This window comes from Lipophrys pholis (genome assembly GCF_963383615.2).
Source record: "Lipophrys pholis genome assembly, chromosome: 2".
In the NCBI taxonomy this organism is placed as follows: domain Eukaryota; kingdom Metazoa; phylum Chordata; class Actinopteri; order Blenniiformes; family Blenniidae; genus Lipophrys; species Lipophrys pholis.
Genome location: NC_137636.1, coordinates 38,256,563 through 38,275,474, shown reverse-complemented (window position 1 = coordinate 38,275,474; position 18,912 = coordinate 38,256,563). Strand labels below are relative to the sequence as shown.

Below are 18,912 nucleotides of genomic sequence, written 5' to 3'. Positions count from 1 at the left end.
CTCTGGACTCCCTGAAACTGGTCACATGATCTCCACATCTGGACCAGATGTTCCTCATTCAACCAGAAGCTCTCAATGTGGAAAACATGAAGCTAGATGAGCGCTCAGGAATCAGGTTGTGATCAGTGTTAACTCAACGCGACTGGAATATTGATCATCTGCTGGACTCTCCTGCCCCACGAAAATGAATGTAACCCTCTGCCCCTGCTTTCTACCCCCTCTACAGCTAGTTTCTACCCCTCTGCCCCTGCTTTCTACCCCCTCTACAGCTAGTTTCTACCCCTCTGCCCCTGCTTTCTACCCCCCCTACAGCTAGTTTCTACCCCTCTGCCCCTGCTTTCTACCCCCCCTACAGCTAGTTTCTACCCCTCTGCCCCTGCTTTTTACCCCCTCTGCCCCTGCTTTTTACTCCTCTACAGCGGCTTTTTACCCCCTCTACAGATGCTTTTTACCCCTCTACAGATGCTTTTTACTCCTCTACAGCTGCTTTTTACCCCCTCTACAGATGCTTTTTACCCCTCTACAGATGCTTTTTACTCCTCTACAGCTGCTTTTTACCCCCTCTACAGATGCTTTTTACCCCTCTACAGATGCTTTTTACTCCTCTACAGCTGCTTTTTACCCCCTCTACAGATGCTTTTTACTCCTCTACAGCTGCTTTTTACCCCCTCTATTGATGCTTTTTACCCCCTCTACAGCTGCTTTTTACCCCCTCTACAGCGGCTTTTCAGTCATAAATATGCATTAAATGACACTTTTTAAACTAATTTGATAACTTTATTAGTTTTTTGATTGATATGTGAAGTATACACAAAACTCACTGATCAATACAAATAACTGATCAAAAAACGATAAACAAAATGAAAACATTACAACATAAATATGAGGAAAAACAAGTTTGTTCTACTTAATGACCCAAAATATAAAAAAAGCTCAAATTTTTAAGATTTATTTGACTGTGTGCATAGTAAATATGAGCAGAGCAATGTTTATCCAAACAAACAAACAAACAATCAAACAAACAAACAGGCCAGTCCAAGTTTCTCTGCGGTGGAAAATAGGATTCAGTATTTTATTGAAAGTAGGCAATAAATAATACTGTGATAAAAATAGTTTTAAGTACTCAACTGTACATCAAGTTACAGAAGAAAAAAAACAGCTCAGAGATTCGTTTTGTGCAGAAACACGAATTCACAAACAAACCGTGAAAGCAGGGGCGGGGCCAAACACACCTGGGGAGCGGTAATAAATACGAAGAGAAACGAGGAGGCGCGGTCCGATCGGACAAACGATCGGCCGCAGTCTCGTCAACTTGGTCCATCGCGGGAGGTTCTGCACGCGTGCAAATCTCCAAACAAGTTAGTCTTAAAGGTACGATACATAAAGAATCTGAAATATCGGCGGGGAGAACGTTCAAACAGGTGGCGCTAACCGCTAGCTGGAGACTGCATGCAGTCAAACCACATTCTACCACTAGATGGTGCGGTGAGCCACTTCAGAAGGACGAGGAAACTAAAACACCTGGAATCACCTGGAGGACACACACTGCACCTTTAAAACGATTCCACAATTCTGAAACATCGGACTTTTAAAAGTACAGTACGTCCTATTTTCAGCCAAAAACACTCAAAAATAATCGTCAAAATGTATTTGAGGAATTTCCTGAAGCTAACCAGCTAGCCTCAGTCTGATAATACCACCGACGACCAGCAGGAGGAGCTGGGAGTCCGTCCACCTCTCAGAACACAAGAACCAACTCAGTGCTGCCTCCGCGGGACAGAACTAACCGATCATTCATCCTGTCTACTTCTCTGGTTGGCTCACAGCGCCATCGTGTGCTACAAAGTGGTACGGAGAACCTCAAAGGTTCTTCAAGAACCTCGAGGAAAAAGGACAATTTTACTTTTTTAACTTCTGTTTGTTGCTAGACGTCCTGCGGTTAGCATGCTACCTAGTTAGCATGCTAACAAGTTAGCGTGCTAACCAGACAACTAGTGATATGGCTTTATTCTGAAATTCAAGAGTTTTATTTTGGTATCTCAGATCTGGAAAAACATCAAAGGAGATAAAAACGCACACACGCACTTAAAAAGGATATTAAGTTATTTCTTATTAAAAGTTGATTAGATTTTCTGGTCAAAGATTATAAAAAGACAAAACGTCTGCTGGTAGAAAGACACAAACATCAGCTACAAAGAGACGAGTCCCATCGTGTCCACAGGCAGAGAGACAGAGACAGAGAGAGACAGTGAGAGAGAGAGAGAGAGAGAGAGAGAGAGAGAGAGAGAGAGAGAGAGAGAGAGACAGAGAGACAGTGAGAGAGAGAGACAGTGAGAGAGAGAGAGAGAGAGAGACAGAGAGAGAGAGAGAGAGAGAGAGAGAGAGACAGAGAGAGAGAGACAGAAAAACAGAGCGAGAGAGACAGAGCGCGAGAGAGAGAGAGAGAGAGAGAGAGAGAGAGAGAGAGAGAGTGAGAGTAGAATGTCCTGCAGGGACACGGAAACCTTCAGCTTTCATTCAGTTCATCATCCGAGTCCTGAAGGCAGGAAACTCCTTCTCCACCTCCTCCTGCAACTCCTCCTGCAACTCCTCCTCCCAGCAGCCGTTACCTATAGAAATAATGAGGATAAACTGAGATGGGAGAAGGAGGAGGAGGAGGAGGAGGAGAAGGAGGAGAAGGAAAGAGGAACATGAGGAAGAGAGAGCAGCAGGACGAGAGCGGAGGAACAGGAGGAGGAAAGGAGGAGTAGGAGGAAGAGAGAGGAGGAGCAGGAGGAGCAGAAAGAAGAGAGAAGAAGCAGGAGGAGGAGAAGAAGGAAGAGAGAGGAGGAGGAGAATTGAGGAGAGAGGAGCAGAAGGAAGAAAGGGAAGAGGAGCAGGAGGAGGAAAGGAGGAGGAGCAGAGGGAAGCGTGAGGAGGAGCAGGAGGAGGACAGGAGGAGGAGCAGGAGGGGTAGAGGAGGAGGATCAGGAGGAAAAGGAAGAAGAGGAAGAGAGGAGCAAAGGGAAGAGAGAAGAGCAGGAGGAAGAGATGAGCAGGAAATGAGGAGGAGAAGAAGGAATAGAGAGGAGGAGCAGGAGGAAGAGAGGAGGAGCAGAGGGAAGAGAGAGGAGCAGGAGGAAGAGAGAGGAGCAGGAGGAAGAGATGAGCAGGAAATGAGGAGGAGAAGAAGGAATAGAGAGGAGGAGCAGGAGGAAGAGAGGAGCAGGGGGGAAATGAGGAGGAGAAGAAGGAATAGAGAGGAGGAGCAGGAGGAAGAGAGGAGCAGGAGGAAGAGAGAGGAGCAGAAGGAGGAGAGGACCAGGAGGAAGATTGAAGAGGAGAGGAGCAGGAGGAGGAAATGAGGAGGAGAAGAAGGAATAGAGAGGAGGAGCAGGAGGAAGAGATGAGCAGGAGGAGGAGAGGAGCAGGGGGGTAGAGAGAGGAGGAGGAAGAGAGAGGAGCAGAAGGAGGAGAGGAGCAGGGGGTAGAGAGAGGAGGAGGAAGAGAGAGGAGCAGAAGGAGGAGAGGACCAGGAGGAAGATTGTGGAGGAGAGGAGGAGGAAGAGAGAGGAGCAGAAGGAGGAGAGGACCAGGAGGAAGATTGTGGAGGAGAGGAGGAGCAGAAGGAAGAGAGGAGCAGGACGAGGAGAGGAGCAGGACGAGGAGAGGAGGAGCAGAAGGAAGAGAGGAGCAGGACGAGGAGAGGAGCAGGACGAGGAGAGGAGGAGCAGAAGGAAGAGAGAGGAGGCGTGAAACGTGCGTTATTAAAGCAGAAACTTGCTGAGAAAGACAAACTGCTTTAAAACTTCAGGCAGCTCCACATTGAGTACGAGAGTAACTAGTTACTGTAACTGAGTACTATTACTAATAAAACAGTTACTCAAGTCTCAGAGAAACTGTGAGGGGGGAAGCACTGATACCAGTATTTGGTATCAGGTCCGATACTGCTCCGAGTACTACACCTTGTCATGCGTCGCCAGCAGGTTAGCAGAGTGACGTTTGCAGGGCGGAGCTTCTTTAATGTAAACGACTGAAATATGACGGAATGTAAATTATGTTGCGGGAAATTATCAAGTGGAGGAGGAAGAAAGTTCGGACATCGCCAGCAGAGTTCCCCCGATGTCGCTCAGTAGTTTAACTCCGAGTCGAGCTCCATGCTAAAGAGTTTCAGACTCACACACAGTGATGCTACATGCTACTGTAGATGCAGTCGGAAACTGTGAGGCTGGTGGAGGGGAAGTAGCGTCGACACAACGGAGGTGGTGAAGGTTTGCGATGACGCCTAGCCTTAGTGTATCGTTTGTATCTGGAGTACGAGTTGGGCTTTATGGTAAATAAGTACTCAGTATCAGCAAGTAGCTAAAGGTTAGTACTCGTACATTAAAAAGCAGTACAGGTGCATCCCTCATGAATTTTGTTTGAACAGTATGAAGCTACTTATAAAAGTTACACTGCTGACAAAAGTTGTTGATATTTGTCTTTGGGCTGAAATGTATGGAACAGGAACAAAGTAGAGGTTCCAGTGATTATTCATCATGACAGTTTTAGAAGAAGCATCAAATGTGATAGTAATAATATTTCCTCATCGTAATCAGTTTATTGAAACAAAAGCCAACTACAGTGGAGAGTCAACAGCAAAACATGTCAGTGTTACTGGACAACACGTTCTTTACGTTCTCTACAGCCTCTACATTCTCTGCACACTCTACGAGCTCTACAGCCTTTACGATGTCTACAGTCTATACGAGCTCTACGATCTCTACAGCCTCTACAATCTCTACAGTCTATACGAGCTCTACAGCCTCTACGATCTCTAGTGCCTCTACAGTCTATACGAGCTCTACTCTACAATCTCTACAGCCTCTACAATCTCTACAGCCTCTACAGTCTATACGAGCTCTACAGCCTCTACGATCTCTAGTGCCTCTACGATCCCTACAGCCTCTACAATCTCTACAGCCTCTACAATCTCTACAGCCTCTACAATCTCTACAGCCTCTACAATTTCTACAATGCTATAGTCTCTCCAGGTGTGTGTGCTGCTTCTTACCGTGGTTGTGTGTTAACATGAGTAGGTCCTGACTGTGGCAGAGTCCAGCCTCTGTATAGACTCCCTGCTTGAGGGACTCCCTGCTAGAGTCCCTGCTTGCATGGAAGCACAAATCACATGCAGACATGCCGTTAGTCCCAGAAACAGCCAATCAGAGAGAAGACACAGCTCATCATCACACAGCAGCCAATCAGAGAGGAGACGCAGCTCATCACACACATCCCTCTTCAGCCAATCAGAGAGGAGACGCAGCTCATCACCTTCCACAAGTGCTTACCGTCCATGGGGCTCCTCTTTGGCTGGGTGGCGGGGGAGGTACTGCTGCTGGTCACTCTGAAGTTGGCGGGCAGAGTGTCGGACCCCCCCAGTGACCCCCCCCTCATGTCTTTGGGTCTGAACTTCTTCCTCCATGACGGAGCTCTGCGGAAGTTCTTATCATCGTCCTGAAAGACCCAGAAGACATCCTCATGTCAGTGTGTGTGTGTGTGTGTGTGTGTGTGTGTGTGTGTGTGTGTGTGTGTGTGTGTGTGTGTGTGTGTGTGTGTGTGTGTGTGTGTGACAGAGAGAGAGACGGTCACCTCCTCCATCCTGCGGTCCGTGCCAATGGACAGCAGACTGTTGTATTCATGCTCCAGGGTGGCTCGGGCCTGAAAGAGGAAGAAGAGGAGGAGGAAGAGGAGGAGGATGAGTAGGAGGAGCAGAAGAAGAAGGAATGAGACGTTATCACCAGCAAAAGAGATGTGACTGTGAAGCTTCTCCTCAGAGTCCAACATCAAACCTCACAGAATCTACCTGGACTTTTCTAATCTTCTTAGATGAGAATTAAATGGTTATCGCTCATTTGTGGATGAAATCTGAACTTTCAGCAGCTGTTCTCTAAAGCTTCGTTCTCTGTGACACAGTGAAAACTTTCTCCTAGTGAACAGCACCGTCCAGCTCCTGCTGAAGCTCCGCCCCTCCTGTTACTGAGAGGAGCGTCTGAACCTCGTCTGAACTCCAGGGGGCAGAGTAGCACCACATTTCAAAAAAGCAGTTCACTGAACAACCAGTAAGCACAAAGCAGTGTATGAGAAGAACAACAGCGAGGAGATATTTAAATATTGCTGCTTGTCCAGAGTGACTGTCGTCCATGACCAATCAGCAGACGGCTGTGTTGTAGCTCTGCCTTCTGAGACCTGTTCCTCAGTGCTAGCTACCTTGACGGAGGAGTGACGAAAAATCGTAACTGGCGGTTACAGTTTTTTCCATACCATCCACCACTTTGGTCAGAGGAGACACACGAAAACTCTTCCCGCCCCGTTCCAGCCCGGTGGTGGGATGGCGGCTTTACTGATTGTTGAGTTCTAATTTGAGCTCAGACCGACTGTGAGGCTCAAGTGAAGTGCCTGATGCTTGGAATGACCGTGTACCTGCGTGCTGTGAGAGTGTGTACCTGCGTGCTGTGAGAGTGTGTACCTGCGTGCTGTGAGAGTGTGTACCTGCGTGCTGTGAGTGTGTACCTGCGTGCTGTGAGTGTGTACCTGCGTGCTGTGAGTGTGTACCTGCGTGCTGTGAGTGTGTACCTGCGTGCTGTGAGAGTGTGTACCTGCATGCTGTGTGAGTGTGTACCTGCGTGCTGTGTGAGTGTGTACCTGCGTGCTGTGAGTGTGTACCTGCGTGCTGTGAGTGTGTACCTGCGTGCTGTGAGTGTGTACCTGCGTGCTGTGTGAGTGTGTACCTGCGTGCTGTGAGAGTGTGTACCTGCGTGCTGTGTGAGTGTGTACCTGCGTGCTGTGAGAGTGTGTACCTGCTTGCTGTGAGTGTGTACCTGCGTGCTGTGTGAGTGTGTACCTGCGTGCTGTGTGAGTGTGTACCTGCGTGCTGTGTGAGTGTGTACCTGCGTGCTGTGTGAGTGTGTACCTGCGTGCTGTGTGAGTGTGTACCTGCGTGCTGTGAGAGTGTGTACCTGCGTGCTGTGAGAGTGTGTACCTGCGTGCTGTGAGAGTGTGTACCTGCGTGCTGTGAGAGTGTGTACCTGCGTGCTGTGAGAGTGTGTACCTGCGTGCTGTGTGAGTGTGTACCTGCGTGCTGTGTGAGTGTGTACCTGCGTGCTGTGAGAGTGTGTACCTGCGTGCTGTGAGTGTGTACCTGCATGCTGTGAGTGTGTACCTGGGTGCTGTGTGAGTGTGTACCTGCATGCTGTGAGTGTGTACCTGCGTGCTGTGAGTGTGTACCTGCATGCTGTGAGAGTGTGTACCTGCGTGCTGTGAGTGTGTACCTGCATGCTGTGAGTGTGTACCTGGGTGCTGTGAGAGTGTGTACCTGGGTGCTGTGAGAGTGTGTACCTGCGTGCTGTGAGAGTGTGTACCTGCGTGCTGTGAGTGTGTACCTGCATGCTGTGAGTGTGTACCTGGGTGCTGTGTGAGTGTGTACCTGGGTGCTGTGTGAGTGTGTACCTGGGTGCTGTGTGAGTGTGTACCTGGGTGCTGTGAGAGTGTGTACCTGCATGCTGTGAGTGTGTACCTGCGTGCTGTGAGTGTGTACCTGCGTGCTGTGAGTGTGTACCTGGGTGCTGTGAGTGTGTACCTGCGTGCTGTGAGAGTGTGTACCTGCATGCTGTGTGAGTGTGTACCTGCGTGCTGTGTGAGTGTGTACCTGCGTGCTGTGAGTGTGTACCTGCGTGCTGTGAGTGTGTACCTGCGTGCTGTGAGTGTGTACCTGCGTGCTGTGTGAGTGTGTACCTGCGTGCTGTGAGAGTGTGTACCTGCGTGCTGTGTGAGTGTGTACCTGCGTGCTGTGAGAGTGTGTACCTGCTTGCTGTGAGAGTGTGTACCTGCTTGCTGTGAGTGTGTACCTGCGTGCTGTGTGAGTGTGTACCTGCGTGCTGTGTGAGTGTGTACCTGCGTGCTGTGTGAGTGTGTACCTGCGTGCTGTGAGAGTGTGTACCTGGGTGCTGTGAGAGTGTGTACCTGGGTGCTGTGAGAGTGTGTACCTGGGTGCTGTGAGAGTGTGTACCTGTGTGCTGTGTGAGTGTGTACCTGCGTGCTCTGCATTGGGATTTGCAGCAGTAGAGCCAGGGCGTTGTGGTCGAAGCTGTCGTCCAGAGCGAGCAGCGCCCCGTGCACGCCGCTCTCGTACAGATTACTGCTGAACTCTTTGAGTCCGATGGCCTGAACCCAGCTGATCACTCGTTCATTACTCCAAACCAGAACGTCTGAAAGAACCAAGCAGAGAATGAGTGAGGCTCTGCACTGTCGCAGGACGGCAGCACATCGTCTGTGTGTGTGTGTGTGTGTGTGTGTGTGTGTGTGTGTGTGTGTGTGTGTGTGTGTGTGTGTGTGTGTGTGTGTGTGTGTGTGTGTGTGTGTGTGTGTGTGTGTGTGTGTGTGTGTGTGTGTGTGTGTGTGTGTGTGTGTGTGTGTGTGACCTCTGAACTCCAGCTGAGCCTCCTCCTTCCTCCTCTCCAGCTCCTTCCGGTCGTAGTTAAGCCTCCTCAGACACATAACAGCACACTGAAAACTGTTCCTGTGGGACAGACAGACAGACAGACAGACAGACAGACAGACAGACAGACAGACAGACAGACAGACAGACACCTGTGTTACTTGTGGTAGAGAGTGAGAGTTTTCTCTTCATCTCTGTCAGACATTATTTCCACCAATGCTCACAGCCCTCTGTGTTGTTCACTACTGTTACCTGTGTTGTGAGCCCCCTCGGCAATCCTCTGTCTAATGCTTCTGTTTCCACATGGGAGGACTTTTTATGTTTTTTTGTTGAAGAGTTATCTGTGAGAGCATTGAGCAGCTGTCGCGGTAGCCTAGCATTAGCCTAGCATTAGCCTAGCATTAGCCTGGACCGGTCTGCCGCTGCCCCACATTCCCCAGTGTTTGATCACTTTCAATCCTTCTCTCTGTCAATCCTCACCAGGGATGTTTCTAGACCCCCTGGGGGCCCTAGGCAAGAAGGACTGTGGGGCCTCCCGGCCCAACAATGATGATAAAGTCCAGGATGACAGATCAGTAAAGAAAAACTTTTTTTTATTAAATAATTGACACATAAAATAAATATTGAATAACATAACTATCTAAACTGAATGCAAACTTTACACACAATATATAAATGTGTTGTTAACCACACTGTCAAATTTGAATGATTAATATATACACAAATACACACTTTATGAATGTGTTTTGAAGAAAATGGCTCAATTCACTTTACATGGACTTAAATGTGCAGTTAACTTTTCTGCTGCTTGGTGGAAGACGGAGTTTAAAACTAAGTGTCTGGGACTAACTGGGACTAACTTTTTAATAGTGTAACACACACATCTTACACTTGCCACAAACACGTTTTTTCTTTTCTTTTCGTTTCATGTGCCCTGAGGGATTTGTCCGCTTCATTTTCCAGTGTGTTTGACAACAAGAACTCCAGGTTGATACAGGGTAGTAGTGGGGCCCCATTAGGGAGGTTCCCGATGTGTCATTGTAATGTGTCTGGGGGGTTTCAAGTTGTGTCGCTGATATCTGCCATCTGTCAGGGCCCCCCTACTAGCAACAAGCCAGGGACTACCCAGAAATTGCCTCGTGCGGGGGATTTTTGATGCGCTGTCGTTGCAGCGTCCAAAGCAGTTACATTATTTGTCATTGAAATTGACTAATGTCAGCCGTCCCTCGGGGCCCCCTTCAGCTCAAGGCCTCAGCCAATTGCCTGTATTGCCTACCCCGTTGCAGCGCCTCTGATCTTCATCGATGTCCTTCAGCATATGAGAACGACCAGTTGCTCTGTGGATGTTTTTCCCACTGATTTGGTGAAAGGTGTGTTTTCTCCTGTTGGACCGTCTCTCTTGGTTTTAATGAACTCTGGCCTGAGCTCAGGATGTGACCCCAACTCTTTTAAACATGCTATTGTGAGACCCCTACTTAAAAACCCACATCTTGATGCTGGTGTGTTACCCAATTTTAGACCCGTTTCTAACTTGTATTTTATCTCAAAGGTCCTGGAGAAAATAGTTTTTAATTGTTCTTGGGAAAAAACTCTTGTTCTGGAAAATTGTCAGTCTGGGTTCAGATCAAGACACAGTCTGCTCTGCTGAAAGTGCATAACGATGTCGCTCCATCTGTTGATGCCAAATGCCCTGTTGTCTTCGTGCTGCTCGACTGAACAGCAGAATTTGATACGGTGGATCATTCAATCCTCCTGCCGCCATTAAAAAATGAAGTTGCCATCCGTCGTTCTACACTCAGGCCTGACCTGACCAACAGGACCTTTTCAGTTATGATCAGCAACCCGTCCTCCTCCATTACCCCTTTGTTTTGTGGAGTGCCTCAGGTCTCTAGCTTGGGCTCTATGCTGTTTTCACTATATATGTTGCCAATGGGGGTCAATTATTGCCCGGCACAATTTAGCATTTCACTGCTACGCCAATGATTTTCCGCTGTATTTACCGGTGTCCCCAAACAGAACAGGCACCCTTCAACCCCTTACAGACTGCATCACAGACATTAAGCTGTGGCTGAAAACTTTTACTCCACTTAAATGAGGACAAAACAGAGGATATTCTATTTGGTGAAAATGCTTCTTTGTATTCTGATTCTTTGTCCTCAAAGCTAAACAACCTATGAAGAAGCTTGGAGTGATTTTCAATGGCAGTTTTAAATTTGACAAACAGATCGGCAGCGTGGTAGAGCAAGTTTTTATCAACTCCGTATTTTGACCAAAGTAAAGCCTTTTTTATAATCGCACGGACCTTGAAAAGATAATTCATGATTTTATCAGCTCACAAATTGACTATTGCAATGCACTTTATGTCGGAGTCTCCCCGTCTGCCCTCAGTCGCTTCAATTGGTGCAAAATGCCGTTTTTTAACAGAGACATCCAGACGTCAGCCCAGTCCTCTGCTCCCTCCACTGGATCCCACTTTCTTTTAGGATTGATTTTAAGATTTTACTTGTTCTTTTTAAAGCACTCAATGGTCTTGGCCCTCGTTATTGAGCAGAACTCGTGACTGTCCGACGCACTGAAAGGTAAGGTCCAAAAATCAGCTGCTACTGGAAGTCCCTAGAGCCAGGTAGAAACCCTGGGGAGATTGGGCTTCTCAGTTACTTCCCCTCACCGACTCTGGAACAAACTGCCCCCCGACATAAGCACCTTAACCCACTTTGGCCTCTTCATCAAACTCAGAACCTATTTATTCAGACTGGATTTTAATACTCAGTAATATGGTGACATTTTATCTTATTTTATTTTGATTCAATTTGATTTTACTCTTGTTGATATAGTGCGGGGGTCGGCAACCCGCGGCTCCGAAGCCTCATGCGGCTCAGTTGTCCTTCTGCTGCGGCTCCTTGAACCTCGGTCCCACTACATTTCATCCCTGAGCAGGGCGGGCCGGTAACGTAAAGCACACCCAGACCCGACTGTGTTGTGCTGTCCCACTACAAAGAGTACGGTAAAATGTAGGCGGGGTTGTGAACGACGCAGGGATGTAACGTCATTACAAAATAGTGGTTCGAAGAATGTGGAATTGCTGCCGCAGCTCACGGCAGCCGGAGCCACAGCTCCTCGGTCGTCCGAAGCCGTGAGTTTCCTTTATCTGTGACACAGCTGAAACCTTTCTCAATCTGAACTGCAGCGTCCATCTCTCACTGGATCTGCTCGCCTATTACTGAGAGGAGCGTCTGAACCTCGTTGAAAGACCGCGGTGCTGTGGAGCGTCGACGTTTCAATAAACCTCGTCAACAAAACCACCATTGCGTGTAAAGTGGTGCATGTGAACAATAACGGGAGGGTTTATGGCAGAGGAGATAGTTTAATATTGCCGACTTGTTGAGAGTGATGATCGTCACAACCTGTCATTCAGAGGTGTGGAGGATCGATGCTTAATGCTGGTGCTCATGATTGTAGGACAACTCGTCCACAAAACTGCAGCCTTGGACAACTCGTCCACGGACAGCACCCTCAGCGGACAACTCATCCACAGATGAGATTTCAGAATTTTTGGGAGAAAATAAATCCTGTACAATGCACTTTTACAGAATTCTAATTAATATTTTATATTTGTTTCATATATCTAGTATAGTATCATATGGCTTTGTTTCCCTCAAAGAATAGTCTTCTTCAAGCACATGACACCCCCCCCACCCGAAACTTCGGCACTAACGTGCATGTCGGAAGGCACTCTTACGTGACGCACCCGGGGAAGCCCGCCTTCCGACACGTTAACCAGCACCAGAACGCATCACTCAAAGCCGTCATCTATGAAGCAGCGTTTTAACTTTACGGCTCATTTGTCTTCAGAAATACATACAAACTATATTTCTGAAGACCATATCTGAGCCGGTGCACCCCTGTTGAGTTTGGCTCTGGGCAGCTGCCAATGTTTATGTTTTTGTGTCAAATACACTTAATAATCCTCCCAAATATGTCAAATATACTTTGAAATCCAATCCTTCAAATCAATAATGCTGAAAAAAATAGTAGTGGACGAGATGTCCGTTGTTGCAGTTTTGTGGACGAGTTGTCCATTCGCCGACACTCACAGCCACAGAGAGCGGCTATAATTGACTTAAAGCTAAATAATAGTGAATTATACAATAACAAAATGACATTGAAAGCCACACCACTCACACTCATGGTTCTAAAAACCCAGATCATGTATATATCTGCCATTTTAATAATATTATAGTGACAATGTGGGGGATGCGTTCTTTTCAGTGGGAAATGGATCCAAATGGCTCTTTGAGCGTTGAAGGTTGCCGACCCCTCAAATAGTTGATGTTTTTACTCTTGTTCTCTTTAAATTCTTTTCTTTCTTATTTTACTGTCTGTTTTTACTGGAAAGCACTGTATAGGGCTCTGTATGTATAGATGGATAGATAGAGTCAGCAGGTCACATGAGTTCCTCCCTTCTCACCTGTGGAAGCTGTCCACCATCTTCAGCTGTCCTCGCAGGTCCTTCTTTGTCAGGTGGTCCAGCATGCGGGCGTCCACCAGGGACTCCATGAAGTAGGAACGGTACTGTGGCAGCCCCAGACTGGGCAGCCACTCATTCCCGATCCACTCGTGGTTCATGTCACCGTAGGCCAGCGTCTGAGGTCAGAGGTCAGAGAGGTCAGAGGGCTGTAACAGAGCTGTGGAGAAACTCATTAGGATGGGACTTTGTTCATGTCTGCTGTGTGAGCAGGAGGAGACACACAATGAAAAACTGAATTCAAACTTTCAGCTCCTCTTCATGTTTGATGTTCACTTTAAACGGAACCTTTTCTGCTTCAGCTGAAAACACTTTTACACCAGTTAGACTTCATCGAAACACACACTGTGTGAGGGGTGAGGGGTGAGGGGTGAGGGGGTGCAAACCTGGGCCCAGCTGCCCTCCTGGTCCTCCTGGTGTTAGCATGTTAGAGTTAGCATGGTGAGAAGAACAAAGAGCCAAACGTTAGTGAGGAGCTGAGAGCAGCTCCAATGTCACCGGAAGAACTCAGGCTAATGCATGCTAACACACACGCTAATACATATGCTAACACACTAGCATGCACACACACATGCTAACACACACGATAACACATGTATAACAGACGCTAACATGCAAACACACATCCTAACACATGCTAACATGCCAACACACAACAATGGAACCGTGGGGGAGAGCCCAACTGTGGGTGAGGGACTAACAGATGGGGGAGGGGTTAACCGTGGGGGAGGGCCTGACCGTGGGGGGAGGGTCTAACCGTGGGGGAGGGTCTAACTGTCGGTGAGGGGTTAACTGTGGGGGGAGGGTCTAACTGTGGGGGAGGGCCTAACAGTTGGGGGAGAGTCTAACTGTTGGGTGAGGGACAAACCATGGGGGAGGGATTAACTGTAGGGGAGGGCCTAACTGTGGGGGGAGGGCCTAACCGTGGGGGAAGGTCTAACTGTCGGTGAGGGACTAACAGTTGGGGGGGGGCCTAACTGTGGGGGAGGGCCTAACTGTGGGGGAGGGCCTAACTGTGGGGGAGGGCCTAACCGTCGGTGAGGGACTAACAGTTGGGGGAGGGCCTAACAGTTGGGGGAGGGCCTAACAGTTGGGGGAGGGCCTAACAGTTGGGGAAGAGTCTAACTGTTGTGTGAGGGACTAACCATGGGGGAGGGCCTAACAGTTGAGTGAGGGACTAACTGGGGGGTTGGGGTTAACCGTGGGGGAGTGACTAACAGTTGGGTGAGGGACTAAACGTGGGGGAGGGGTTAACCGTGGGGAAGGGACTAACAGTTGGGTGAGGGACTAACTGTGGGGGAGGGGCTAATCACGGGGGAAGGACTGAATGTGGGATAGGGACTAAGTGTGGGGGAGGGACTAACCGCGGGGGGGGTGGCTGCCAAACTTTCCATCTCCTCGTGAGTGAGCCAAACGTTCCCTGTGGTCTGATGTTAGTAACAGCCAATCACAGTAAAAAACAGAGACGTTAGAATCAAAACATATGATGCATTCTTAGATACATTTGTTATTCTATGACTGCCATTGCCCGTTAAAAGAACTTAGACAGAATCCAAAAGAGAAGGGAAAACCATGGTCCACAGGAGGGTTAAAAAAAAAAAAGCTTGTAAAAAGAAAAATAGGCTCTATAGGGAATTTATCACTCAAAGAAGGAATAATAAGGAGGACAAGCACAGAAAACTAAGACCAAACCGACATCAATTATGAGATTACAGAAAAAAAACTACTATGATCAACTGCTATTAAAACACAAAAACAACATAAAGTGAACCTGGAGAGTACTAAATGGGATAATAAAAAATGTATTAAAAATTACTTTCCAACTATTATAAATAACAATTCAGTTATTGTAAAATTCAGTTTTTGTAAATATCGGCCCAAACTTTGCAAAGGAAATAAGGGATGTAGACCATAATTAGGATTTAGCATTCAGCAGTAACAATTCAATGTTCCTTGGTGGAGTCTGTGAGAGTGATGTATTCGAAGTGGTCCTAAAGTTTAAGAACAAAAGTCTAGAGACGATATGTCACTTATACAGGAAGTAATAAACTGTGTCCTGGCTTAAACCATTCACTTACATATGAAACAAATCATTTCAAACTGGTATTTTTCCAGACAGGATGAAAATGGCTTAAGTGGTCCCAATCTATAAAAATGACGACAAACATTTATTATCAAATTATAGACCTGTGTCCTCGCTACCTCAGGTTTAAAAAATACTCAAAAAATTGTTGGTAAATAGATTGGATATAGAGATATGTGTTATTGGATGACCATCAATATGGCTTAAGGAGTAACTGATCAACTTCCCTCACTGTGATGGAACTTGTAGAGAATATATCTTCAGCAGTAGACAAGAAACCACAGAAACAATACTCTGTAGGTGCTTTTATTGATCTACGTAAAGCATTCAACACAATTAACCTCCTTACCTCTGCAGAAACTGGATCTTTATGGCATAAGAGGCGTTACACTACACTGGATAAGAAGCTATTTAGACAAGAGATATCAGTACGTAGAAGTTAATAATACAGTGCCACATGACAAAAAAGTGACGTGTGGCATTACACAAGGTTCTGTATTGGGACCCAAGTTATTTATACTTTATTTAAATGATATCTGTGCAGTATTTAATAAATTCAAATGTATAATATTTGCAGATGATACAACTTTATATTCCACAGGACCAGACATTAAAGAACTGTTGACAACCGTAGAAAAGGAGATGATCACGTTAAAAGAATGGTTTGATATTAATAAGTTATCATTAAATGAAAATAAAACAATTTATGGTGTTTGGTGGGACTCGGACTAATTGTGACATTCAGTTAATCCTAAATGGAGTAAGAATTGTAAGAGTGTATGAGACCAAAATCCTGGGGGTAATCCTAGATGATAAATTCAGTTGGAAGCCACATATAGAATATATAAAAAAGAAATTACCTAAACCAATTTATAAAACAAGCTCCTTTCTAAACAAGAAATGTTTACGTTTTTTGTATTTCTCACATATTATGCCATATATAACATAATGTGTTGAGGTTTGGGGAAATACATATAGAACTCATATAGACCCTCATTAAACTCCAGAAAAAAATTATTAGAATAATAAATAAAGCTTTCTATCGAGAAAACAATAATAAACTATACATAGAATCTTGCACCTTAAAATTCATAAATATTGTATGCTTAAAAATGCTAGAAATACTATTTCAGTATCCCCACAGCTATTCTTTTTTTTTTTTAATTCAGAGAAAACAATTATAATTTAAGAGGATTGTATTTGAAAGAGGTAGTGTCAGAACCAATGTTAAATATAGACGTTTTCTTTCAGGGAGTCATTTTATGGAATGGACTTAGTGATGACTTAAAATTGGGTAAATCTTTGTTGTGCTTCAAAAAAACATTAAAAAGTAAAATAATTAATGATTATAATGAAAAATTAAAGCTTCAAGCAGCGTTGGTCGGGACCTCGGCCCCTGGCCCCTTTAAATATTGATCAAATATACATTTTTAATGTTTTAACAAAAAGGACTTTTATTTTGAAAAAAGTTGGGTTTTTTTTTATTTGAAAACCTACTATACTCTAATGTAGCTCATGGCATAGAGGCCACCACCTAACCCCAACCCTAATTTTTCTGGTTTCCATAGATAATGATCCATTAAGCCACTTTCAGCTGAGGTTGGTCCTGTAACCCTAACCCTAGGGTGGGGTGGAAAAGTGGGCGGACCGGCTAATTAGCTAGTGATCTGTAACCCTAGCTCCTCCTTTAGGCCAACCACCAAATAGCAGCACAACTGAAAAAACTTTGCTAGCATGCTAAGCTAATACCCGTTATCTACCTGAAAATCACACAGGTTACTCCCCAGGTGTCCCCGACCTGGAATCTGGTCTTATCTTATATGAAAATCTGCTAAGCTAACTAGCCTGGCATTAGTGGTAAAAAGTATTGAAAGCCTTAGCATTATGTCCCAGTGCACATTGGCCTATTAGCTAGTCCACACACTGCATGTTAGCTCGTCCACAAAACACACATTAGCAGGGTAGCTTGTTTATGCAGCACATGAAAACTTGTCTCTCAGTCTGTGTGGGTTTTGAAGCAGTCAGACGAAAACCTTAGTCACTATGAGGCACACTTTGACGCAGACGCACGATTTTGCTCCATCTGACTCAAAAATAAATGTGGCTTTGAATCGCGGGAACAAAAAATAAGACAATATTGTTCTCTTTCAAAAAGAGCCTGTTTTATGGAATTTTCCCAACATGTGTTACATCGTCTTGTTTGGCAGGTTCTTGTCGCGCTTCTGAGCTGCTTGTTTTGTCGCTCAGTCAAGGTTTAGCCAGTCGCCACTTGTTCGAAGTGTTCTATCGCGGCTATTTTTGAGGAGACATCTTGGTTTGTAACTTTGACGGCTAATAACGAAACTGCTCAACTAAACAAAAAGGTGATCTAGATTATTGAGCAGGAGAGTCTCCTCTGTCATTTAGTAGTGTTTTGAAGCCAATACGATATTGTCATTGATGTGAAAGGGGGCAATACACGGCATTAACAACTGGGGTATGTAAACTATTGATCAGGGTCATTTTGATTTAAAAAGAGTAAACACAGTTGTTTGCCAATAAATAGCTTCACTCAACCATTAACCATGAATGGAAGAAAGGTTTTGGGGTTATAATTTATATTCTCTGAAGAATGACCAAGAAATCATAAATTCTCCCAGGGTACGTAAACTTATGAGCACAACTGTATACAGTCAGTAGACCTTCAGTAGAACATCAGTAAACCGTCAGTAGACCGTTAGTAGATTGTCAGTAGACTGTTGGCAGACAGTCGCTAGACCGTCGTCAGACAGTCAGCGGGCAGTCGGCAAACTGTCGGCAGACCGTTAGTAGACCGTCAGTATACAGTCAGTAGAGCGTCAGCAGAACATCAGTATACCTTCAGTAGACCATCAGCAGACAGTCAGCAGTCGGTAGACAGTTGCTAGACCGTCGGCAGACAGTCAGCGGGAAGTCAGCAGAAAGTCGGCAGACAGTCAGTAGCCCGTCAGTAGACAGGTCAGTAGAAAGTCGGCAGACAGTCAGTAGCCCGTCAGTAGACAAGTCAGTAGAAAAGTCAGTAAACCGTCACTAGACAAGTCAGTAGATCGTCAGCAGACAGTCAGTACAGTTGGCAGACCGTCAGTAGACCGTCAGTAGATCGTCAGTAGACCATCGGTAGACCGTCGGCAGACAGTCAGTAGATAGTTGCTAGACCGTCGGTAGACCATCGGCAGACAGTCAGCGGGCAGTCGGCAGACAGTCAGTAGACCATTAGCAGACAGTCAGTAGAGCATCATTATAGCCCCGCCCCCTCCGTACCGTTCTAGAGGTGGGCGGGGCCGACGGGCTGGTCAGGGACATGATCTCCTGGATGGCGAGGCGGAGCTTCAGGCGGTGAAGCGGGTTACTGATGCCGATCTCTCTCTGGATCTCTGTGTCCGACAGCGCCGACATGATGGCACCACTCTTCACATTGGCCCGGCAGGCGGCCACGTACCAGGCCGGCATGCCCACCCACAGCTGGCCACCAGGGGGCAGAGAGGAGAGGTAATGGGTCAGGTCCTGAGAGGGTTTTATAGGTCCTGGCGGTGTCAGTGTGTGAGAGTCCTACCTCCAGCCAAACCACCACGGTGGGGCCATCCCACTGAGCGAAGGGAAGACCCTGCCGGCGAGCGTCCTCCAACAGCTCGTGTCTGAGACACAAAAACACACGTTAAAGTGTGGTGTGTGTGTGTGTGTGTGTGTGTGTGTGTGTGTGTGTGTGTGTGTGTGTGTGTGTGTGTGTGTGTGTGTGTCACAACATGCGTCCTCATGCACATTCTCGATTTTGAAGGAGACATTAGGAGAAGCTGTAAGTCCTTCATGGAGTCACACCAGGTTTTAAGAGGC

General features: G+C 46.5%; 1 protein-coding gene across 1 annotated transcript in view; it reads right to left on the bottom strand.

Moving 5' to 3' along the window:
- Window positions 1-766: 766 nt before the first annotated feature.
- The window catches only part of ppfia1 (PTPRF interacting protein alpha 1), a 34,317-nt gene continuing 16,171 nt past the window's right edge, over window positions 767-18,912 (bottom strand). Inside the window, 8 exon segments of the mRNA XM_080458525.1 lie at window positions 767-2,609; window positions 5,310-5,475; window positions 5,611-5,679; window positions 8,050-8,225; window positions 8,439-8,536; window positions 12,924-13,099; window positions 18,343-18,543; window positions 18,635-18,716. Coding sequence (XP_080314651.1) covers window positions 2,518-2,609; window positions 5,310-5,475; window positions 5,611-5,679; window positions 8,050-8,225; window positions 8,439-8,536; window positions 12,924-13,099; window positions 18,343-18,543; window positions 18,635-18,716 — 1,060 coding nt within the window. The 3' untranslated portion in view covers window positions 767-2,517.